The sequence below is a fragment of the Meriones unguiculatus genome, chromosome 19, assembly GCF_030254825.1.
Source record: "Meriones unguiculatus strain TT.TT164.6M chromosome 19, Bangor_MerUng_6.1, whole genome shotgun sequence".
NCBI lineage: Eukaryota > Metazoa > Chordata > Mammalia > Rodentia > Muridae > Meriones > Meriones unguiculatus.
In genome coordinates, this window is record NC_083366.1 from 22,395,479 (window position 1) to 22,419,969 (window position 24,491).

General features: G+C 40.4%; 1 protein-coding gene across 2 annotated transcripts in view; it reads right to left on the reverse strand.

The window, feature by feature from the left end:
* Net1 (neuroepithelial cell transforming 1) overlaps window positions 1-23,086 on the reverse strand; it is a 32,802-nt gene extending 9,716 nt beyond the window's left edge. Inside the window, exons 1-3 of one of the 2 annotated variants that reach the window (XM_021656705.2) lie at window positions 22,831-23,086; window positions 15,811-15,877; window positions 10,736-10,795 (exon numbers count right to left, since the gene is read on the reverse strand). In XM_021656705.2, coding sequence (XP_021512380.1) covers window positions 10,736-10,795; window positions 15,811-15,877; window positions 22,831-22,958 — 255 coding nt within the window. In that variant the 5' untranslated portion in view covers window positions 22,959-23,086. Of the gene's footprint in view, window positions 1-721; window positions 991-10,735; window positions 10,796-15,810; window positions 15,878-22,830 lie in introns of those variants that run through there. The other variant, XM_021656706.2, reaches the window with a different exon arrangement.
* Window positions 23,087-24,491: the final 1,405 nt, after the last annotated feature.

A 24,491-nucleotide genomic window follows, 5' to 3' on the forward strand; every position in this document is an offset into this window, starting at 1 on the left:
CCCTGAGGCATGCGATAAACTGTTCATGTTTAAAGTGGACAATTACATGTATTTTGGCAAAAAACATCACCATCATCAAAAAACTTGGTTAGCTGAACCCATAATCACTTCTACCACGTAAGCGATCAGGAAGTAGGACACTGGGAGACTCACCGCAGCACCAATCAACTGCCAAGATTACATAAAATGGCATAAAAGAATTGTTTCATAAATCTTCACAAAGACTTTAGAAAGCCAAAATGACTTCAAGCAAAGCAAGGCAGGCAGAGCGTCAGTGTTCCACTGGCTCAAACGCCCTTTCAAAAGAAAAGAGGCACAGGGCAAGCTTAACTACATACGGAAAGAAAAACGCACGGATGCCAGTCAGACTCTACTCCCTTGATCACCAGCACTGTGAGGAAAAGATTCGTTTTTTTCCCTTCCTCCCTTAAAACAGTCCCTAAGACTTAGTAGTGAAGGTTAAAAAAAAAAGCACAATCATATCAAATGTATTTACTCAAAGACACATATTTAAAATCTTCTTTGTATGTACTATACATAATTTAGCTATGTTACATACATAAACCCGCTTAACTTCAGACCAGTTCCTGAACACATTTCTGGCTTGCTCACAATAGTTACACATTTTAGGATATGATGGGATTAAAAGTTCGAAAGTGAAATTTTAACGTCTCAGAAGTTCTGCGGAGTTGGAAAACATTCCTTTGGTCTGCTCTCTTACCTCCTGCTCCCTGAAGGGCTGGCTGTTACCGTCTAAGACTCGGATCGTCCTTTTAATGGGCAGGAGACCTCCGATCTCATCATGTGCCACCATGCTTTACAAGTGTCCCTTCAAATCTTTCAAGTTAGTCCACATGCGAGTCAGCCCCGCAGGGCAGCACCGCTAAAGCGCTCTGGCTTTTCTTCCGAGTGCTCAGCCTGGCCCAGCAGCCATGCGCCCATGCCTCCTGCCCGCGGTGGAGCTCCAAGCTTCTGCAAAAGCAGTGAGCACGCACGCAGACCTCAGGACTCCGGGGCGGGGCCAGAACCCACGTGACTCCAGATAGCCGCGGAGGGGCGCACCTAGGCTGCGCCGCAGGAGTGGCGGCTGTGTCTGAGCTGTGCAGGGCGTTCTGAATAAAAAAGCCACTGGAACTTGTCCGGGAAGAGCTGAAGCCCACAGGAGGCCGAGTGAACGCCAGAGGAACCTACCTCAGTTAATTCTCTAGCACTTGGTTACGGACAGAGACCTTTCTCTAAAATTAACGCCTTGGAAAGAACTGAGTACGAGTTAAAAAACTACGAAGCAAAGACTTCTGCAAACCCTATGCTGTAAAGAGGAGCAGTTCAGGCTAATGCACAGCTGTAAAATTACCCGCCTCTTAGAACAAGGTTCCTAGGGGTTCAGAGGACGGAGACATCTAAGAGTGACGGGAGAGGCATATATGAAAATGTCATAGCAAATCTGTTATTTTGAGTTAATGGAGGATGCGCTAATGGAAATCAACTGAAAAACTAAAGTAGTTCCTGTACTTTTTTCTTGTTCTTTTTTGCAAAGACTGACAGGAAAATACCGTAGGCACCTTCAGTTCACTCTATTCCTGCTGGAAGCCCTGGTCCTGGGTAAAGCAGGGCTGGGCTAGCTCAGATTTTCAGGCTCAGTATGTCTGTCAGCAGACATTTCTGTTTTAAAAAATCTAACAATTTGAAACTCAGTGAGAGATATCTTATGCCATAAGAACAGAGCAGGACCCTATCCTGATGTAGCTCTAGGAGGGTTAAAAGACTTGCTTACAAAGCTTTGCATTTTATAATGGAAGAAATGCTCCCCCTCCCCCCACAAGTCACACAGGAGAGTCAAGGCTCTGACTTTGCAAAAATTTTCCCTATGGCAGAGCATTATTTCTCAAGGTTGGACCTGAGATGAAGTGACTCTCTTTTGTATTTGTTTTGCACAGTAGGCTCATCTTAGCTAATATGATATGCTAGTTATGTGAAAAGTTACTTTCCTTAGTATTTACAAGATTAACATAAGCCTTGTATGAAAAAGGTACTATTCTATATACTTGGTGATAAAATGCAGGTTTGTAGCTGAGATCCTAGTGTGTAACGGCAGGCCACATGGGGAGGCATGGATTAAAGGAAGCTTTTGCAAGTTCCAAGTAAGCTGTGCAGCTAGCAAGTGCCACTCTTGGCAACCCTCTGACCGGACACACAGGGTTGGGGGGTGGTTCCCAGAGAAAAGTTTAAAAGTGGTGTTTCTGTGGGGCCTTTAATGTCATGTTGCTTCACAAAGGTTTGAGTAAGAGTATAAGGATGAGGAGACAGACTCCTACAAGGCCACAGGTCAACAGCAGTGCCGATGCCTGAGAGCCAGGCTGCTAAGAGCTGTGGAGCTAGTGTTGAAGGAGATTAAAAGCTGGCTGGGAAAAGAAGGCAAAACTCACAAGGCGGTACCAAGAACTCTGCCTAACTGGAGCACTGGGAAAGGGAAGGACACATGCAAGATGTCAAAGACTTTAAAGACACAAGTAACTGTTTCACAAGTAAAACAATGATTATGCAAGAAAACACTAAATTTCATTTTGGTACACTGCATCTGAAGCAACAGAAGAACACACAAAGCCATTCAGGCAGGATTGCAATCATTCCAAAGGGGTTTAAAAAAAGAGGTTTGCATAGAATTACCTTGGAAAAAACTGAATGAAAACACAGTCCCAGGGGTACTGCAAATGGAAGAGAGAGAAAGCAAGAAACCAGGGGAATTAAAGGAATTAACCATAAGCAAAGAGGTTGAAGAAGGAAAGAAAAGATCCATGGATCTTTAATGAGAATCTCAGGTGATCTGTCAGTAGGGACAGAGGTAAATCCTGAAGAGGGGAAGAAGGAGTGGAAAACTGTGAGCCTGGGACTCCTAGCAACAATTTCTAGAGTACGATTTTGCAACTTACAGCCTAGTGCCACCTTGTCCAGGAAGGGCCATTGCCTGTGGCTACCAATACGGTTTTCCAGAGACAGGGTCTCACCAGGCATGGCCCGATCATGGACGGCCTGGACATACACTGTGCTGGGCCACAGCCTTGTGCTACTACACACAGGTGATCACGAGTTTTTCACAAGATGATGTGTCTTGCTGTTTTGAACTTTTAAACTTTTGAGTGGTGGAGATTGTTATATTCTGTCATCCACTGTTTTGGTTACACACCTGGTGACATGCGTGGCCTTAAAGTTAAGTGACTCTCTGTATAGGAAGTTTCTCTATAGCACTACTGGAGGCACCTGGACATCGTGGACTTCTGGGTAAGGTTAAAGGTCTGCTTAATTTCTTAGAGCTAATACAAACAGTATAGGCCAGGAACCACTGAGTAGTCTGGTCTTGTAAGCTCCCTCAGTTAAAAACAATGCAAGTGAGGGCAATACTATGGCCACAGAGTCTGGTTAGGAATAGAGGATGAAGGGCAGTGAGTTAGGAAAGAGGTTGCCAGGGAGTTCTCATGGGTCTCTTACCCAATGTCTTCTCGAAACTGTTTTTCATTTAGCTGTGTTTGAAGTATGGCCAAGATAAGGAGGGGAAAGGATAGCTTTCATTTCCCTCTTTCAGCTCGAGACACAAGAGGGAAAGGCAGAAGTTTCAAGCAGAAAGTCTACCTAAAGCAAATATGATCTAGCAATAACAGACCAGTTAAAAAACAACAAAATAAACAACAGCAAAATAAAAACGAAACAAAAAAAAAACAAAAAACAAAAAAAAGCCAACCCCCCCCAAAAAAAACAAACAAACAAAAAACAAAAAAACCAAACCTTGGCTCACCATCACTAAACTCTTAAGTTTCACTTTAAACGTGCAGGTCTGTGGTTTACCCATGAACAAGACAACTTGATAACACTCCAAAGGCATAATCTGGACATATCCATTCAGATGCCACAGACTACTGACCCACACCCTTCAGTTCACTCATGAGAAAATGGAAAGGCAGTGCTGAAGAGCAGGGGGAGAGAGTACTGCCCTACTCTGTGTTATAGCTCTGTGTATGTGACTTCAATTAACAATGCTACAAAACACTGTTGCTGTCATCTTAAACACCAGAAAGATGGGAATTCAAAGTTTAAAAAACTTGTCCAAAGGTGTCTGGTGAGAGTTCAGTGGTGACTCTGTGCTTCGCGAGAGTTGAACGTGTTTAACCTTGTGGCATACCTTTCAGACAAGAGAACAGACATAAAATCCTATGAATTGCCTATGAATTGCCAAGAAAGCATTAGCTTCAACTCCGTAGAAGTAGCTCTCAAACCTAAACCTCCCGAGTCCCACACTGATGTTCATTTACAATTGCCAATATCTTACAGAGAAGGAGGACACAGGCAAAGGTTAGCACATAAGGTGACTTACAATAACAGGCTAGGCACAGAGATATTTCGAGTTGTTTAACTTTAGGAGAGGTCTTATTTCAACCAGTGGTTATGCCTTTTAAGGCTGTCAGTAGCAAGTATTTCACAGCTTTTGACTGATGGCACCACAGCTATAAGCTGGTTAAATTTTCATTGTGTAGGAAGGAAGATTTGTAAGCTTAAAACAAAACTAAAACTGAAAAATAACAATGCAGTTTGCTAAACAGGATCAAGTTTCTGATAAAATTACTGGTTTTCAAGGCCCATGTTTAGTCATATGGTCTTTGTTCTGCCTGGCTGGAGAGGGCAAGGAGAAAGGTCACACTGTGTCCTTTCTCTACAGAAAAGGGACTGTTAGGCTATGCTTACACTCCTCCCACATTTAATGTGAAAACAGTGTTAAGAATTAAACTCAACCTTGAAAGTAACTACTACTTTTTGCTGTAGGTACTGTTTCCATTTTCTTTTATCTGAAGCAAGCAGTTGGTAAACTGGCCAGCAGTCACAGGCTAGCCAAAGACCAACTAAGTACTCTGCTGCCCTCTCCAGGAAACACTGTTGAAGTACAGGGGCAACCTACTTTTCTCAACTTGGTAATGATGTCTGAATAGGTTGCTATATAGATGATTACATAAACAAGTTTTTCATTCGAAGAAAAACATAGACGCCAATTAAATTTTTACCTTTGGCCCTCATGTGGCTTGTGTGTTTATAGCACTATGCTAAACATATATTTAAACATTATGTATATATAAAACACATTCCACAGGTCACAAGAAATACTTTAGGTCCTTTTCTAAATGTAAGCAACTGTTCTATTTTTAAAACTCTAGAGTTAAAATCACAAACATCTACTATTTATCTAACTAAAATAGATTAAGTTAAAAATAACAATTAATATGTTACTAAAAAAGGAAGCACCAATCAAAAAAAATGGAACTTTTGAGAAACTAGCGTTCCAAAGTATGAATAAGCTATAATCAAAAAGTGGGCAGATTTCTTATGAAAGAAATGAGTAATGAAGTTATTTGTGGATTTGTTTAAAAAAACCCACTGGATTAAACAATTGTGTCTACTCAAGCTTTCGTAATATCTTTTGTTTAGGAAAAAGCTTAGTTGAGATCAACTAAGTACTATTAAGCAAAATAGTCCAAAAGATGATGAGGTTTGCATCTTGTTCTTTGCAACAGCAACACAAATAGCAAATAAAATGGGTGGTATCTTTGTCTCAAATATGCAGGATAATAAAAAATTTCCAGTAAAATGCATCATCTCCTGTCTTGAAATTTTTAATAATATTAATTACTAATAATTATCATTATTATTATAGTGTGTGAGATCCTTATGGATGCAGACAGAAGTCAGAGGACAACTTTAGAGATTGGTTCTCTCCTTCCACTGTGAGTTCTGGGGATCAGACTCTGATTATCTGGTTTGTGTGGCAAATGCCTTTGCTTCCTGAGTCCTCTTGCCAGTCCAGATCTCTTATTTTGGGTTTCTCCCACTTTCTCGGAACCGAGCTCTAGGGCCCTCCACTGGCCCAGGCTGTGTCTTCTGCCCACTCTCCTCATGAGTTCAGCCCCAGCTCTCCAAAGCACACGGCCCTCTTGCACTGTGTGCTGCTTGCCTTCCACTGTGTTTACTAAAGGCTGCTGCATGCAATTTGTGCGTGGGCTATGAGGAACAAGTGACGCAGAGGGCATCACTAATAGCCCACTGGTGGATAATAAGTTCTCCTCTTTCGTGTCTTGAGAAAACAATTCTGTGGTGCATTTTACATGGCTTTTCAGTGTGTCCCAGCAAGAACAACTCTGCCTAGGGTGGTAATTAGCTTAATTATACACACTGCATGTGAAGTCTCCCGTTTCACTGCCTCATCCTATTGCCTGTGAACACATTTCCAGATAGGCCATCTGTCAGCGAGCGCTCACTTCACAGAGGGAGCCCAGGCTAGGACACCTACAGTGTCTCGCCTTAGAGACACACAGGGTTTCTGCAGCTGGATCACTCAGTGATATAATGGTGGTAAGGACTACAGGGCTAGATTGAGATGAGGTAGGACTAGGAAAGAGGTAGGGCAACGGCTTCATAAAAAGTGGTAACAAATGAATAAAAGAGGGGCAACTGTAGTTTTTAAGAACTTTTAAAAACTGTAAAATTTAATTTTTAAATTTTGTATTAATGTTTATTAATAAAATCAATTTTATTATTAGTTTTTGAAAGCCCTGAAATAATATTTAGCAGATCCTTCCTGTTTTCAGAATTGTGGTGGCAACAGCCAACTTCATAGTCCTTGTCATCTCAGTTAGGCTAAGACCTGAAGCAGTACTGCATGATAGAAAGAGACAGAGAGAAGAGCCATTAACCAAGGAACAGACTGTGGACTTGGTGGTCTCCTCTATGTACACTCAGCTTACGGGTGTTTCTTGTGGGATTGTGGTGAATGACAGTAGATCATGGTAAACTTATGTGGTATTTCCTACACCATCCATTGTGCACGATGCTTAGTCTTACTGCAACAGATCCTCTGGCATTTGGTCTATGACTATTAGTCTGGTCAGTGTTCTTGGAACCTCCATTTGTACATAGGACCACAGCAGTTAGTTTTTATGAAGGAAGGACAGCAGTCCCTATTTCCCTTCATGTTCTGAGGTTAACTGTTTTGTTGCTTGCCACAAACTTTGCAATGACCACAAAACATTGTTAGTCTACTATGCCAATGGCATCAATATTAAAGAGGTTTAGTAAACAGACAAAGGTCTGTCAATTTTGCAAAAAATTTCCAAGAAATCTATGTTGGTTTCACTGATTTCCCTATTGCTTTTCAATCGCACTGCTTATTCCTCTGCTAACCGTTACTGTGCCCTTCCTGTTGTTAGCTTAGATTTAGATTGCTTTTCTTTTGCTAGCCCCTTAAAGTGAAAAGTTAGGTGGTGGCCTTAAACTTGAGATTCTCCTGCCTCTGACTTTCTAAGTACTGGAATCCGAGGCTGTGCCACCACGCCCAGCTGTGTTTTCTTTTTCATTTGTCCCCAAGCATTTTACAATTTCCCTAGTGATCTGTTCTTCAATGCATTGTTGTTTAAAAGAGTGTACTACTTTCATATACTTATGGACTTTCTATTTTTCCCTGTTAATTGCTTTCTTGCTTTATTTTACTAAGACCAGAAAAAGCAGTCTGTGTGAGTCTAATCTTTTAAACCTTATTAAGGCTTATTTTCCATACCTGAAAACTGTTCTTTGTGTACCAGACGAAAAAATGGATTCTGCTATTGTTGGGTCAGACCCAGTGGTTTAAGGGCTGTTTAAGTCTTTGCTTTCTTCATTGATTTTCTGTTTGGGTACCTATGTCTAAGTTGGGAAAAAAAATCTAAAAAGTCATAAATACAAAGTAAATAAGAATGCAGTCATGTGCTTGTTATCACAAGCTGATGGTAAATTATGAAGCTACAATGTTTTTGTAAAGTAAATACATAGAAATATAAAACTGACACTTTCAACTTAGTAATTATAACTCCAAGTATCTACACTGCAGACTAAAAACAGGTATTCCTAACACAGAGGAGTCAACTGAGGCAGAATCTTTAGTACACACACACACACACACACACACACACACACACACACTACTACTACTCTAAGAGAATTAGTTAGTGGATCATGACTGCATATGTAATCCTTCTGTACAAAGAGATTCATATATTGTCAACTGTATACATGAAAGGAAAAGGCATTGGTAATGCACTAAACAGCTGGTTACTTTAAGTTTTAATAAAAATTTTAAAAAAGTATAAATAAATACATAGCAGTCTAAGATAATCTATGCTTATACACTGTGGACTTAGGAATGGTTTCTCAGAATATTATCAGTGTTTCTTTAACGTTCTGTTTTTGATGAAGAACCACAGTTTTCTTGTACCCATCTCCAGATTTTCTTTACTTTCATCAGTGGCACCAGCAGTTGGCTTTACTTTACAGACTTTCTCTCAGCGAAAAAATATTCTATATTTTACAAGACAGTAGGTAGAGATAGATCAGGTACACCAAAAGGCAGATGGCATAGGCCATTTACCAACTGACATTGGTTAAATCACTAGCTTTTGCATGTCAGCTACCTTTAACCTATTCTATCCTAGAAATGTTACCAAATTACTAACCATGGTTCCAAGAGGTCACTTTTCAAAAATGGTTGGAATGTTAAGTTGAAAGCTGTCAAATCATTATTTTCATTCAAAATAACCCTGATGTCTTAAAAATAACTCTCAGTTGTGTATTATTTCATTATGCTTAATCCAAAAATGGCAGAGTATACCAATACTCAGAATGCAATCCCTGATACACCTTTAAACTTTTAGAAGAGCTGAGCTCCTGGGGGCTGGAGAGATGGCTCAGTGGTTAGGAACACTGTCTGTTCTTTCAAAGGACTCAGGTTCAATTCCCAGCACCCACATGGCAGCTCACAACTGTCTGTAACCCCAATTCCAAAGGATATGACACCTTCACACTAATGCACATAAAATTAAATAAATTGTTAAAAAAGAGCTGATCTTCCTTTACATGAGCATCACCAAAAGAACTAAACATTCACACAGTTAAAAATACTTTTTGAAGTCCTCTGACTTTTTAATTACCTCTTCTACTTAAACAACCCTTCCATGAAAATATAGTTCAGTATTGCTTGCCCTAGAGCCTTTCTTAGTAACAAAATCAATGGTCACTTTTGACTTCACATCAAAAGAAAAAGGTGAGTTTATAGTTGGTAGCAATATAGAGATGAGAAATGCCTTAAAAAAAAAACAAAACATGGGTCTTTAGAAACATACACATAGAGTATATAGATAATGGTATAATTTTACTTGAAGAAACACAATGAACGAAATAGGCAAGAATTTCTAACTTGAAAATTTACTCTCAGTATGAAATTCTAAATACAAGATATCCAAAATCAAAACTCACAACCCAATGATCACACTATCTACTTGAAACTCTGGTTTATTTTATTTATCTGACCTTTATTACTTCATACATTCATCTGTCAAGTGCTTTCTGATCACTCACTACACATGAGGCTATGTGGCTAGGTTACTGAACATAAAGGTAAATAAAGTAAAACAGGTCCCAGAAATAGGCCAGGCATCAAACAACACACACCAACGACATCTAGCAAAACAACAAGCAGAGAGCTGTTGGCCAAATACCATTTAGAGTGTGTTTTTTCAAGATATAATTTTGAGAATACCATATTATAACCGAGTGGTTTTCGATTCTGGCAACTAAAAAAAAAAAAAAAAATCATTTGAACAGACAAAAAGTAAAACAAACCCCACTCCACAAAAGCAGATGTTCCTAGGTCCTATGCCACCTGTCCTCGTTCTCTATCCCACGCCTTAGCATTTACCAACTGACAACTGGTTGATGCCAAGGACACTAGGCTTTAGACCTAAGAACAGTTGTACATAAAAGAGTACTCAAATATTTATTATTATTATGAGCACAGAGTTTCAGTTTGCCACAGGCCACATATTTGAAGCCAATGGACCACCTCTGACTGGTAGGCTTAGTTTTTGTTTTAAAGAAGAAGGAGAAAGAAAGAAAAAGCCTGACCCAGTGTTTAACATTTGGAAGATTTCACACAGAAGTGTCAACTCCGAAGAGTCTTGCATGCAGCAAGGGGCTGAGCACAGTTGACCTTGGTCATTCTGTAGAAAAGGCCATGGTGTTCTTATGACTAGCCCTGCTGCTACCTCCTGTCTTTGCTAGTCACAGCTTACCAGTGTTCTGAGAATGGTTTTGCTCTTATTCTTAATAGGAAGTAGAACCACAAAAAGAGAGTGCCTCAGGGGTCTATTGCTGTGACCAGGGCAACTGTTAGAAAAGAAAGCATTTAACTAGGGGCTTGCCTACAGGCCCAGAGTGTTAGTCCATAACCATAATGGCAGACACTGTAGCAGCATGCAAGCAGGAATAGTGCTGAGAAATTTTGCATCCCATGGACTGGAGAGAGACAGAGGGAGAGAGAGAGAGAAAGAGAGAGAGAGAAAGAAACCTAGGTTCTGGGCTTGCTATGGGCTTTTGAAACCTCAAAGCCCACTCCCAGTGACACACTTTCTCCAACAAGGCCACATCTCCTAATCCTTCCAAACCGTTCTTCAACTGGGGTCTAAGCTTGAAAACATATGAGCCTATGGGGGCCATTTTCACTCAAATTACCACATTTGTAGCTAATACTGTTTAGCTCTGTACTTTAAAAAAAAAAATGTAATGAACATTTTCCCTACCAAACCCAATACCCATCATTCCCACAGCATAGGAATAAAATGCTACCTGTACATCTTAAAGTGCTATCTTTTACCATGGCAGCAGGGCTTACCTTTAGATCAAGGCTGCTAAGGCTTACAACATCGTCATCTTTCTCTCTTCGTTTCCTTTTCTATAAGAAAAAAAAAAGATTTGACTTACACATACAACTGTATGTTACTGCGTTAAACAAAGATTCCATTCAACTAGAAAAACCCTCCAAAGAGCTGAAGCTGTTAAGAATGTTGGCTGCTCTTTCACTGGATAGGAGTTCTGGTCCCAGCAGCTTCATCAGCAGCTCACAATCACCTGTAACTGCATCTCCAGGGTATCCAATGGCCTCTTTTGACCTCTGTGGACGTCTGCATACATGCAGGTGCACACACAAATAAAGTAAATATTAAAAAAAACAACACTTCAAAAGAAAAAAAATTATTTTGATTAGGGAGATTCACAAATTATCTCTGGAATATGCATTGCCTAAACAGTACCCTCTGACTAAGTGCTCTCTTGCTGAAGTGATTCTGTACCACTGACTCATGTGATGTTTTCAGACCATAACTCTTACATAAATTATGAGCCATCTAAAGTGTTATAGGAAAAAGAAAATATTTTATACAGAAATTCAACAGGTTTTTAAAGGAACTTACCGTTTATTAAGGGGTAAAGGAAGTCTTTTTTTAGTGGGGGAAATACTTTTCTTATAGCCCAAACTCAGATTTATCAAACAGAAAAGGAACCACCATGTCTTGGAATGACCTGAGTAATCATTCAGCTCTGCTTGTTGCCAGTGGTAGCATAACTGTGTACATATCTATAATTTACAGTTATTAATTAATATTGAATAAACATCCTTAAGCAGCATTTTATCATTCCACATCTCAAAATAAGTTAAAATATTCCTTGGGACCAAGACTACCTCTTGCAAATGCCCAAAACTAACCATCTAAGGCTCTCTTTTAGTTTTCGGTCCCACAAAAGGAGAGGGCTTGGAGTCCAATTAGAATTTAGCAGAATAGTTAAAAGAGAGATGAAAACATCTAGATAGATGAAGCGGGAATAACAGAGCCAGAAAACAGAGAAAGCCAGAAAGCAGAGAAAGCAAGCCACCATGAAAATGAGAGGAACTCTGTGAAGTTAGAAAAGCTGTCTAAGGCCCCTTGCAAAAGGGAGAAACAAAACATAATTTAGGTGGAAAAAAAATCTCAAATTCAAATCCTATACAAGTCACCCTCTGGGAGCTGGAGAGAGAGCTCAGCTGATAAGAGCACCTGTTGTCAGGACCACCCTCCCTTGAGGTATATATTCAAGAATGTATACAAGGACATTTGCTCAACCATGTTCATGGCAGCTTTATTCGTAATAGCCAGAATCTGGAAACAACCCAGATGTCCCTCAGTGAAGGAATGGATGCAGAAATTGTGGTACATTTACACAATGGAAAACCACTCGGCAATTAAAAACAAGGAAATCATGAAATTTGCAGGCAAATGGTGGGATCTAGAAAAGATCCATCCTGAGTGAGATATCCCAGAAGCAGAAAGACACACATGCTATATACTCACTTATAAGTGGATATTAGACATATAATATAGGATAATCATAGTAAAATCTGTACACCTAACGAAGCTAACCAAGAAGGAGGACCCTGGGAAGGTGATCAATCCTTATTCAGAAAGGCAAATGGGATGGACATTGGAAGAGAGAGAAAACAGGGAACAGGACAGGAACCTACCACAGAGGGCCTTTGAAAGACTCTACCCAGCAGGTAGACCCAGCAGGTATCAAAGCAGATGCTGAGACTCACAGCCAAACGTTGGGCAGAGTGCAGGGAATCTTATGAAAGAAGGGGAAGAAAGACCTGGAGGGGACTGGAGCTCCACAAGGAGAACAACAGAACCAAAAAATATGGGCCTAGGGGTCTTTTCTGAGACTGATACTCCAACCAAGGACCATGCATGGCAATAACCTAGAACCCCTGCACAGCTGTAGCCCATGGCAGCTCAGTGTCCAACTGGGTTCCCTAGTAAGGGGAACAGGGACTATCTCTGACATAAACTCAGTGGCTGGCTCTTTGATCACCTCCACCTGAGGGGGGAGAAGACTTACCAGGCCACAGAGGAACACAATGCAGCCAGTCCTGATGAGACCTGATAGGCTAGGGTCAGATGGAGGGGGAGGAGGACTGCCCCTATCAATGGACTGTGGGAGGGGTATGGGAGGAGAAGAGGGAGGGAGAATAGGATTGGAAAGGGACGAGGGAGGGGGCTACAGCTGGGATACAAAATGAGTAAATTGTAGTTAATAAAAAATAAATTAATTTTAAAAAAGAGCACTTGTTGCTCTTCTAGGGACCCAGGTTTGATTCCAAGAACCCCACACAATGGTTTCTATCTACCCATAATAGTTCCAGTGGATCTGATAACCTCTTCTGACCTTCATGGGCACCAAGCAGGAATATGGTACATATATACACATGCAAGCAAAACTTACATAAAACAAATCTAACTAAAAAATTAAACACATTCCCCCCCATGCAAAATCACTCCAGGGGGTGGGGGAAGAAGCAGAACAGCACATTACTGGGGAATGAAGAAGGCACAGCAGAAAGAAATGTTCAATCAGGTAGAACTGCAACACACCATTCCCAATGGTACTTAAAAAGGAACTGAGGAAATGACGTAAGGAATGAAGAAACACTGTAAATCAGGACTGAAAAAAAAACTTCAAAGTGTCATATTTTAAGAAATCTTATTGATTAGAAGGTCATACTAAGCCAGGTGCTGGTGGCACTCACCTTTGATCTTAGTCATGGGAGGCAGAGGTAGGCAGAGCTCTGTGAGTTTGAGGCTAGCCTGGTCTATAGAACAAGTTTCAGGATAGCTAGTCCTACAGAGAGAAACCCTGCCTCTGCGTGGAGTGGGGGAGGGGAAGGCCACATTAAAAAAAAAAGATACAAAAAAGTATGAACAATGTAATCATGGCTTTGGAAAGCCAGCTAGCACCAACTACTAAAGATTTCTACCTTCTGGGGAACCTTCACATTAACTAGCAAACAATAGGCACAAAATCTAGAGCAATACATATACAGAGTTGCTGACACAGGCTAGGAGAGGCCACAGAGACAGACCTACATAGGAAGGAGACAGAAGGAGGAGGCAACTATGAAACATGGAATGAGTGTGAGGGAAAGAGTGCACATGTGACCATTTGGGTTTGGCTACAGGAGCAGAGAGCGAACAGGATTTGAGATGGTATACTAGTGCTTCTTTCAAATATTTTCATACTTCATTTCAATTTACTCAGAAGTTACATTTGTTAGTATACAGCATATGGTCATACGGTTTTTTGTATGAAGCATGTGGTTATACAATCAGCTGCCTTTTCTCATCCTAACACTATTTGCCAAGAGTCCTGTTCACTTATCATACCAGTGGGTAGAGTAAATTCTCAAACATGTGTGGCTGCTGTGGTTTGAATATGAACTGTTCTCTGCAAACTGCTCATGAATGGAAGGCTTGGTCCTGATGCCAACAATGCTCAGAGGGGGACTTCTGGGGGAATGACAGCATCGTGAGTTTCCTAACCTCCATCAGTGATTAATTCATTGACAGATTCAAAACCTCAAGACAACTGGGAGCACAGAACTGTGAAAGGAGCATCCTGTTTGACAAAAGCTGGTCTCTGGGATCCTGCCCTGGAAACGCAGACCATGTCTTTCCTGTCTCTTCTTTGTTTCCTGCCTACCACAAGATGAGCCTTTCTGCTCAATATGGCACAGAAACAATGGAGTGGCCAACCACTGGCTGAAACCTTGCAAACTCTCAAATGTCAAGTATTTATTACAATGAAGAAAAAGTGACTTAACATTCAGGATCATTTTCTGGAGTCTCAGTTTTGTTTCTTGGTCTACTTACCAAATGTGTATCCATATCACACTGTGTCTTAATAATTAACAGCAGTTATATGCTTCCTAATCTCTGTACTTTTGTGGTCTGGATCTCCGTCCATGGGGATTGTAGAATGGGGGCTAGTAACTCTAATTAGATCTCTTAGAAAGCTACACAAAAGGTGGAGTAATTTGAAGAGAACTGATTTTTATTTTTACAAGTCTTCCTGCATGAAGAGAAAGTATCTCTTCATGTACAGATGGTGTTAAAATCATGAAACTTTCCATGAATTTTGGATAAATAATACATATATTGGGTAAAAAAGTACAGGAACGCCATACAGGAAATATGTATAAAATACAGAAAAATAAAATACAGATTAATCATGTCTTGTTGAATCCATCTGAACATCCAGATATACAAGTAACACTCGGCAAAACACATAATGAGTCATTTTTTATTATTTTCCTTAAATAAGGAAAGCATAAAAATCATTATATATACATTATGATATACTGAGTTTTAAGTACAAAAAGAATCAATTTTCTTCATAATTTCATACAAAATTAAATGCCTCTGTAAAATCTTGTTCCAGGTTTGGAGAAATGGCTCAGTGGTTAAGAGTACTGGCTGCTCTTCCAGGACACAAGTTCGAGTCCTACCATCCATATGGCAACTAACACCCACATGTAACTCCAGGTCCAGGTGATTCTGGCTTCCCTAGGCAATGTATGCACATGGTGCACAGACACACATACATGCATGCAAAATGTCTATACACATAAAATAAAAAGAAATAAATCTTAAAAAATTCTTGCCCTAAAAAAATGGTTCGTGTCTTGAGGTAACTAATAGTAGATAATCATTTATTCATTATATATGTATATCTGTCTATCTATCCATCTATCTGTGTGTATATGAAATGTCTATAATCAAGTATTTATGTATTTTTAAAAGAGCATAAAAATTTGTCAAAGAATGTATATAAAATAATGCTTACTTTACAGCACTCAAAGGAATAGAAAGGTTTAGGTTTAAGGTGACTTTATATGAGTGCTTTGAAAATGTTTTATTTACTTGAAATAAAACTTTCGTTCAGCTTGTTGGCAATAAAGGACTAAATCAGGTTGCTAGATACAGCTTTAGAAGTTCTACTTCATGAAATATTCCGAAGTACAACTGAGCTGTACAGCAGAATGAAAGACAACCAAGGAATGGATTCTAATGTTTTGAAGTGAAAACCCAGGTATCTACTCACCAAAGTGAAGTCCCAGTGTGGGCCAGGTGTTAGAAATGTGAAGGAGCTGCCTCTCCGAAGGGAGCATCTATTGACAGAGAGTCAGGTAAACAGAGTAAGGCATGCGGCAGAGGAAAAGTCATCATTCCATAATTTTAGCAGTCTCAAAACTAGTTAAAAGAGTGATCCAATGTCAGCAGCCTGAGAAAGCAACATCCCTTTGGACAGCACCCAAAACATAACAGGGCATATTTTGTCACCAGAATCTTTACACTGAAAACAGACTATATAAAATTAATGGAAAGATTACTATTTATTACAGAACAATTTTCCAAACCAAACAGTTCCTCTTATACACAACTCAAAAACATAAATTCTATTAATGCACAACAATAGCTTTAATAATTATTTTATTAATAATAAAACAAGTGAATGTGTATCTACACTTGGTATAATTCAAAATTTATCCCTAATATTTTAAAACAAGCAAAAAAAACATTAATACAATAAACTAAAATCCTGCTATTTACATTACTGTAAATTTTTAAAAATCAGAGGTAAAGTAAGAGAGTCCTGTTACAGAACTTGCCTTTACCTTTCTACAATATAGGACTGGAGACACACAAAATATAAATGTCCACATTTACAAAATATGTAAAAAAATCATAAAACATGGTACAGGTGATACACATCAGCTACACTGTTAGTCACTTAAAATGTGTAGACTATGGAACAAAGATTTTTCTCTCATGTGGATAACGACAGTCAAGGGAGGAAAGCCGAACAGTACTGAGCTTGCTGAAGCAAGGGAGTTATTATCACTTGCCTTTTGACAGAGGCTCAAATGGGTAAGAGGAGTGTGAGCTTTAAAATGGGACAAAAGGGGGAGGCTCAAGTATAGCCTGGTTGGAGCTGTCATGGGGAAACTGTTGGTGGGCTTGCCAGAAGAGGACACAGTGCAGTAACCTTCTGTGACTTACGTATCGGGCTTTTCTGGTTGATTCTAAGATGTAAGCGTCGGGTTGGAGACATGGCACGTCAGTTAAGAGCACTTGCTGCCCTTGTAGAGAACTTGGGTTCTCAGCACCCACACAAGGTGGCTCACAACCACCTATTAGTCAAACTCCAGGGATCTGATACCCTCCTTTGGCCTTCATGGGCACTAGGCACATACACAGTGCATATACATTCATGTAAGCAAAATACTCATAAAGTTTATAAAATTAAACCTTAAAAAAACAATTTAAGATGTAGGCAGGGCAAAATTTTAAAGCAGACTGTTACTAATAAAATTCTAGTCAGTTTAGATCAACTGTTATACAAGCTATTATTTAGCTTCTTGGCTAGGTCCATTTGTAAATCTGACTCTTACCTTCACCCTCATGCATGACCTTTCTTTAACACCTATTACCATAACATTACAGATGGTAACATTTACAAGCTTAAATCAAATATAAGGGTTCTTATACTTTTCTAAGTTAAATATAAGCAGAAGTGTGTATTTCAGCAAGGACAATAAAGGAAAAATGGCTATCAGAAGGGCTCACCAAAGAAGAGTAAAACTGGCTGTTAAGATAGATAACTCAGCCCATAAATGGCACCTATCACCAAATCTGCTACCCTATGTTTGATCTCTAGGGCCCGCAAGGTGAGAAACACACACATGCCTATATCCTACATATACAAAACAAGTAAATAAAAATAAAATAATTTTTTCATAGAATGTATTTTGATCATATTCTGTTTCCTCTCCCAACTCCTTCTAGATACTTCCCAGCTCCCTACCCACCCATCTTCATAATTTCTCTCTCTCAACAGGAAAAAGGACAAAAAATGGAAAATTGAAACACTTAAAAAAAAAAAAGACAGTAAGACAAAAAAATTACTAAAACAAAACTTGTACATATGCACAACACACACATAAAAACAAACAAACAAAAACATGGTGTTGGTGTGATCCACCTATCCCTAGTATGGTGGTCTCAATAAGAATGGCCTCTATATTTGAATGCTTAGTTATCACTGGAACTCTCTGAAACGATTAGGAGAACTAGGAAGTATGGCCTTGTTGGAGGAAGTGTGTCATTTGGGAATGGGTTTTGAGGTTTCAAAAGCCCATGCCAGGCCCAGTCAGACTGCCTTCTGCCTTCTGCCTGGATGTAGAACTCTGTCACTTCTAGCACCATGTCTGCCTGTGTGCTGCCATTTTCCCCATCTAGCTTCTGATTAAGCCAGCCTCCAATTAAATGCTTTCTTTTATAGAGTTGCCTTGATTCTAGTGTCTCTTCACAGCAATAGAACATTGACTAAGACACCTGAGGATGGAGCTTGCTCTGGATTGTGATTCATCCAGTAACACTCCATTGGAAACAAACAAACAAAAAACAACTTCCAGTTCCCAGCAGTTAACAGCTGCAAATAGCCTCTTGGTTCTGGGTGGGACTTTATGTCATTTCCCATTCTCAGTGCGGGGATTGTGTCTGTTTGACCCTGTTGTCTTGTGCATGCTTTCAGTCTCTGCAAGTTTAGTTGTGTACCAGCCCTGTTATGTCTGGAAGATACTGTTTCCTTGGAGTCATCTACCAACTCTAGGTCCTATAATCTTCCTGCCTCTTCTGCATAGAACCAAAAAGGAGAGGTGTTTGCTAGGACATCTCATTTAAGGCTGAGCATCTTACTTTCTGTATGTCAACCTGACATAGCTGGTTATCCAGAAAGAGGGAGCCTCAAGTGAGAAAATGCCTCCATCAGCTTAGCCTGTAGCAAATCTGTTTATGTGGGGAATTTTCTTGATTAAGAATTGCTGTGGGAGGGTCCAGTTTACTGTGGGTGGTGACAACCTTCCATGTTGGAGGATGTTTGTACACTGTGTGTTCAAATGCTGATCTCTGTACCCAGCAATCTGGTTGCAGTCCAGACATTGGAATTGTCATTATTTTGAAGCATCTCCCATCTCAACGTAGTGTAAAAATTGTTCTCTATCAGTTCTGACTGGTTAATAAAGAGTTGAACAGCCTATAGCTGGGCAGGAGGGTTAAGGTAGGACTACCCATCCTGTGTTTCTCCACTGTCTCTACATCAGTTCTTGCCTTCTGGTTCCTGTCTTGAATTCCTGCCCTGACATCCCTGGATGATGGACAACAAGCTATAACATGAAAAACTCTTTCCTTTCCAAGTTGTTGTTTTTTGGTTATGTTATTTATCTCAGTAAAAGAAAACAAACCAGGAAAAGTATGATGGAGAATTATAAAACCAAAGCTATCAAGTAATTCCATAATGTCTATACTGACCTTAGAATTTGATGTCTGACAGTTGGAAACAAAAGGTGGCTTTTGAGAATCTTAAAAAAAAAAGCTAACTGGAAAATATATGCAATTTGATATTAATATCCTTTTAAACACTACCAGCAATCAGTTTACAGTAGTGGTTCCTTCCTCCCCTTTCAATAACGTTTTTATTTATTTTGAACATCATGGGGGAAAAAAAAAACTGTGCCCAGAAAACACATGTGACTGTGCCAACTTCTAAAATTTCTGGAAGGCATACTTTCTTGTTTTTCCCTTTTTAAAAAGAGTTAGACTCTTTTTAAAAATATAAGCACTATCTTAAATTCATGTGGGAAATCTAATCTATTTAGTGTGACAGTGCCAACCTCTAATATTTCTGGAAAGGCATACTCTTGTTTTTCCCTTTTTAAAAAGAGTTAGACTCAAAATGTAATCACTATCTTAAATTCTTGTAGGAAATCTAATCTATATAGTGTGGCAGGGTTTCATCTAAGAGGACCCTGAACCTCTGATCTTCCTCCCTCTACTCAAGGGTACTGAGATAACAATCATATGCCAGCATGCATAGCGCTATGAGGAGCTGGGGGTCAAACCCAGGGCCTTATGCTAGACAAGCAGTCTACCTTTTGGGCTACACCTCCGGCCCTATTCATTATGCATCCTAAACCAACAATCCTCCCAGGCGCTGGGATTACAACAGGGTGTCAGTTCCTGTCTTCTCAAGCCTGCATGAAGTATTCCTTTTATTTGCGTCTATACGACACTATCATTAGTAGCTTTTACCAAACACTTTTTAACGTGCTTATCTGTTCCTACTAGATTACTTTCCATCTCTCTATTCTTTGTATCTGGCACTCATCTCATTTATTTTTCTGAATAAATCACACATTTTTTTTCAACCCACTGCAAAATGTTCTCACTTCAATGACTCAATGCAAGGTGATAAACTCTTATTTGAAAGGCATGAAAATAGCCTTGTGGTGGTACCCTTCTATAACCCCAGCCCCTGAGACAGGAAGATTAGGAGTTCAAACTACCCTTGGCTACGTATTGAGTTCTAGGCCAGTCTGGTGAAACTTGGCCTTAAAACGAATGAACAACCAACCAAATCCCAAATGTTGAAAATAGTGTAAACGAATTTAATATACTTAACCAATATAAGACTCTTAGAAATACAACTGAATAAAGATCCTCTAACATAATATTGGGTATCTCATGCAACTTATTAAATATCTGTATCCAAAGTCACTAGCAGCATATAGCACATATATGTGCATGTGTGTCTACACCATTTCCTCCAAGTTCTTAATTCACTAAATCAAAATTGAAATTCTTTCAAAAACACTTTTACATTTATGTATGTATGTGTACATGTGTGTATAGTATGTGTAGGTCAGAGAGCAACTTGGAGGTGGTCTTTCTCCTTCAATTATGTGGGTCCTCAACATCAAACTCAGGTCAGGCTTAGCAGCATCTGCCTTCACCCATTAAACCATTTCACTGCCTGGATTTGAAGTTCTTACAATGAAGGTCCACCATGTACTAAGTATTCTAAGTTCATCTCTGACTTCATTTCCTACCATTCCTCACTTGCTTCACTTCACTTTAGTACCTGGTTTGAAGTTCCCTGAACAAACCCAGTAGGATTCTTCAAAAACTTTATACTTGCTGCTCCTCAAATTCCCACATCTCCACCCCCCCCTTCAACTGCATTCTGACAAGAGACTTTCCCTGTAATCTCTTAAAAACAGTTAACTATCAGGGCTGGAGAGATGGCTAGCCATTAAGAGCTCTGGCTGGTCTTCCAGAGGACCTGGGTTCAATTCCCAGTACTCACATGGTACTACATAACTGCCTGTAACTCCAGTTTTAGGAGACCTGACACCTTCACATAATCAAACAGGCCGGCAAACACCAATACATATGAAATAAAAATAAATTAATAATAAAAAAAGAGCACTTGTTGCTTTAACTCACGATGTGACCAACCTCTCTCCAAAGCAAGAGCTCCATCTATTTTTGTTCTCTAGCGTCCTGTCCTCATTCTCTACAACAGTGTGTGATAATAGGGCAGGTGCCATTACTGAATGAGTGAGGAATGTCACACTGCTCCCATTCATCTTTTGGAAGCCCTCCTTTTCTGGTCTCCCTAACTAGTCTTTCCTGATTTTCCTAATTTTCCGACTCAAAGACGACTTCTTTCTGGACTTTGACTTCTTCTTAAACACAGGCTCTAACTTGAAGTGGGTAAGTTTCAGAAGGCAAGAATCCAGTTAAATGGATTAAGTTACCTTAAACTTCAAACTAATAAATAGCAGAAACAAATGAAAGAATCTAGCTCTTTTCAGAGCTACTTAATATAGTGGGTTTACCCATGCCTTGTTAATGAAAGTAAGGTGTCTGTTTATGCCTCAAAACCGTTTGGCATGCCTGGACTATTTAAAAATCATGCCAAATGATCTGGATGTGGTGGTACACACTGTAATCCTAGAACTGGGGAGGCCAAGGAAGACAGACCAGTTTTTTGGCAGAAAGGTTTGGTGCCTGCTAGGGTGACAATTCCTCTCTTCACCACCAGTTCAATGAGTTTTGGTCTGCGTACCTGCATCCCTCCAGGTTCAGTGGAGAACACCTGTGGTTCAGAAGTACAGTGTGAGTTTGTGGCCAGCCTCTCTAGGTAGTGAGTTCTGGGATGACCAACTTACATAGTGAGCACTTGTCTCAGAAGCCCCCCCCCCCCCCCAAATAAAGCAAAACAAAACAAAAAACCAAATCATGTCAAGTAGACTATAAGGACATCTGAAAAGATGCAGCAGACACAGGATTGCTACTTTTACAAATTAAAAACTGACAGACAAGATTTATGCAGACTTCTCTGCTCAAGCCCATGCTAAGCACTTAAGTGCACATTGCCTTACATGAAGTAGACACCATCATAAACTCATTGCACAGACACAGAACACGAACAAAGTTACACACCTTGTAACTTCAACAGAGTCCAGCATTATAATGAGGAGCCACTATATTCAGTATTTAAGACAACTTTTCATATTTCGAGGGTCAGAAGAATTACAGAGGGGTCCAGAAAAATGTCATTTCAATTTCCTATTTGATGAAAACGTTGTGATTTCCACGGCCTCTCTTCCAGACACAAATTTCTAAACTCAACCCAGTGTTCACCTTTTCCAGACACACAGACATGAAGACACAACAGAGAATGCGAAAATGTGCTAATAACTGAAAAGCCAGACAGTGTCTTTCTCTGACTTCTTCATGCCGGATGCCTGGCCTATTCTGTTCTGCAAAACACATTTCATTCAAACAACCGCTTTTAATCTCAACGGGCTGGTGACAACTCCCTCCCTCACCACAGGTTCCATGACAGTTTTGCTCTGGGCACCTGCATCCACAGCTCGTTTCTCGTAGAGAAGAGGTCTGGTGCGGAAACATGGTTCCTCAGGAAGAGGTTAAGGAAGACTGTCAACAAGTCCGCCCCTCTTAAGCAGAGCCGGTCATTTATTTATTTATCAGCTCCAGGCGGGTTCTCGGGGTCCCCCGCCTGGCCAGCGCACTCTCTTCCCGCAGGTTCCTGCCTTCTGCTGGCTTTCCCCAACCTCCCCGGCTCCATTCCCCAGTCCCTGGCGACCTCCTGATTCTGCCGTTCACCCCACTCATGAGTCTCTGGACTCCAACCCTGGCTCGGGTAACCGGGACCCATCCCTGGCTCTCCCCACCCACCTCCTGCCACACTCACCTTCCGTCCGCCGCCGGCCCGGGTGTGTCGGCCGGAAGCCCCGCGGCTCGGTCCTCGCAGAGCACTGAGGCCCTGCGGCTTCTTCTCCGCGGCCGGGACTGCTTCTGAGCCGCCGGTTCTGGCTCCATGTCCGGGGACAGGGGGTGTGGCGGTGGCCCAGTGCCCGGGAGACCGATCGTGGCGGGCACAGTGCCCGCCAGCTTCTGCGAGGCAGTAAATTGCCTTCTAGCAGAGCGCCACTACCGCCATCATCCGGGGATTTGAAAATGGCGGCTGCCCAGCGATCAGCCAATCAGAGAGCGGAAGCGGTTGCTAGGCTACGTGGAGTCCCGCCCCAGTCCAGAAGACAGCACAGCACCCTTAAAGGACTGAAGAGCAAAGGAAAAGTGGTGGGGTGAAAGTCAGGGGTTTAGGGGTTTAATCTAACGCCATTCCAGAATCTCCCAAAGGCAGTGTCTTTCACTGGAACTTTCGCTGCAGGGCAGGAAAAATGACCGGAAGCTGTTGAGAGACAGGTTGTAATGATCCCAAGCCAAGGCTCAGTTGGGCAGAAAAAAACAAAACAAAACAAAACAAAACAAAACAAAACAAAACAAAACAAAACACCAAGTTATTCCTGTGGGATATATGCGCAGTTGCCAAAGACGTTAGCTGTGTTCTCAGGGATGTCCCTAGATAACCCGTGTCCTCCTGTCTTCCAATAAGTGGGACAATGCCGCCTTCCCAAATGGAAAGGACTGCTTCCTCTGCTTGCAAGATTACAAAAGGTGAAGCATGAAACAAAGGACCTTCTTGGGTTATTATATGAAGATGGATAAATAAAAACATTCTTTAGTTTTAAATATTGCTAACGACCTTAAATGTAGTGTCTCTATTTTTGGTAGTAGGTTATCCTAAAAAATAACACTATGTGTAAGAAAGATATTAATGACTTTTGTACGTAATCGAAAAGTTAAAGGCACTCCAAATGAACGACTGGGAGATATCGAAATGCAACTCACTGAGTAGAAAGACTATTTTCAGCTTACAAAAATAGTCTTCCCCAGGGAAGACTATCCCAATTAGTTATCCAATACCAAATGGTGAGCCCGGAAAACATATACACGTTTTTTGAGCAGACTGAGCAGGTTGTAATCATGTATTTAGGAACATGTATGCATATATTCATGTAACAACAATTAATGAAAAAAAGAGGTCATGAATTTGAAATATAGCAAAAAGGAGTATAAGGAAAAGTTAGGAAGGAGGAAAGGAAGAGGGGAGATGTAATTATAATCTCAAAAATGAAATAAGTAATTAAAATATAAGGTGTTCCATGTGGTGGTGCCGCACACCTTTAATCCTAAGCACGTGGGAGGTAGAGGCAGACAAATATCTGTGAGCTTGTTGCCAGCCTGGTCTACAGAGTGAGATCCAAGATAGCCAGAGCCAAACAGAGAAACCCTGTCTCAAAAAACAAACCAAACGTTTAAAAAAGGTATATAATAAAAGAAAACAATGCAATTTTAAGACATGGAACATGAACTATAGAACCGTGCTGGCTAGTTTTATGTTAACTTGACACACATGATAGTCATGTAAGAGCAGGAAACCTCACCTGAGAAAATGCCTCTAAAACACTGGGCTGTAGGCAAGCCTGTAGAGCATTTTCTTAGTGGTTG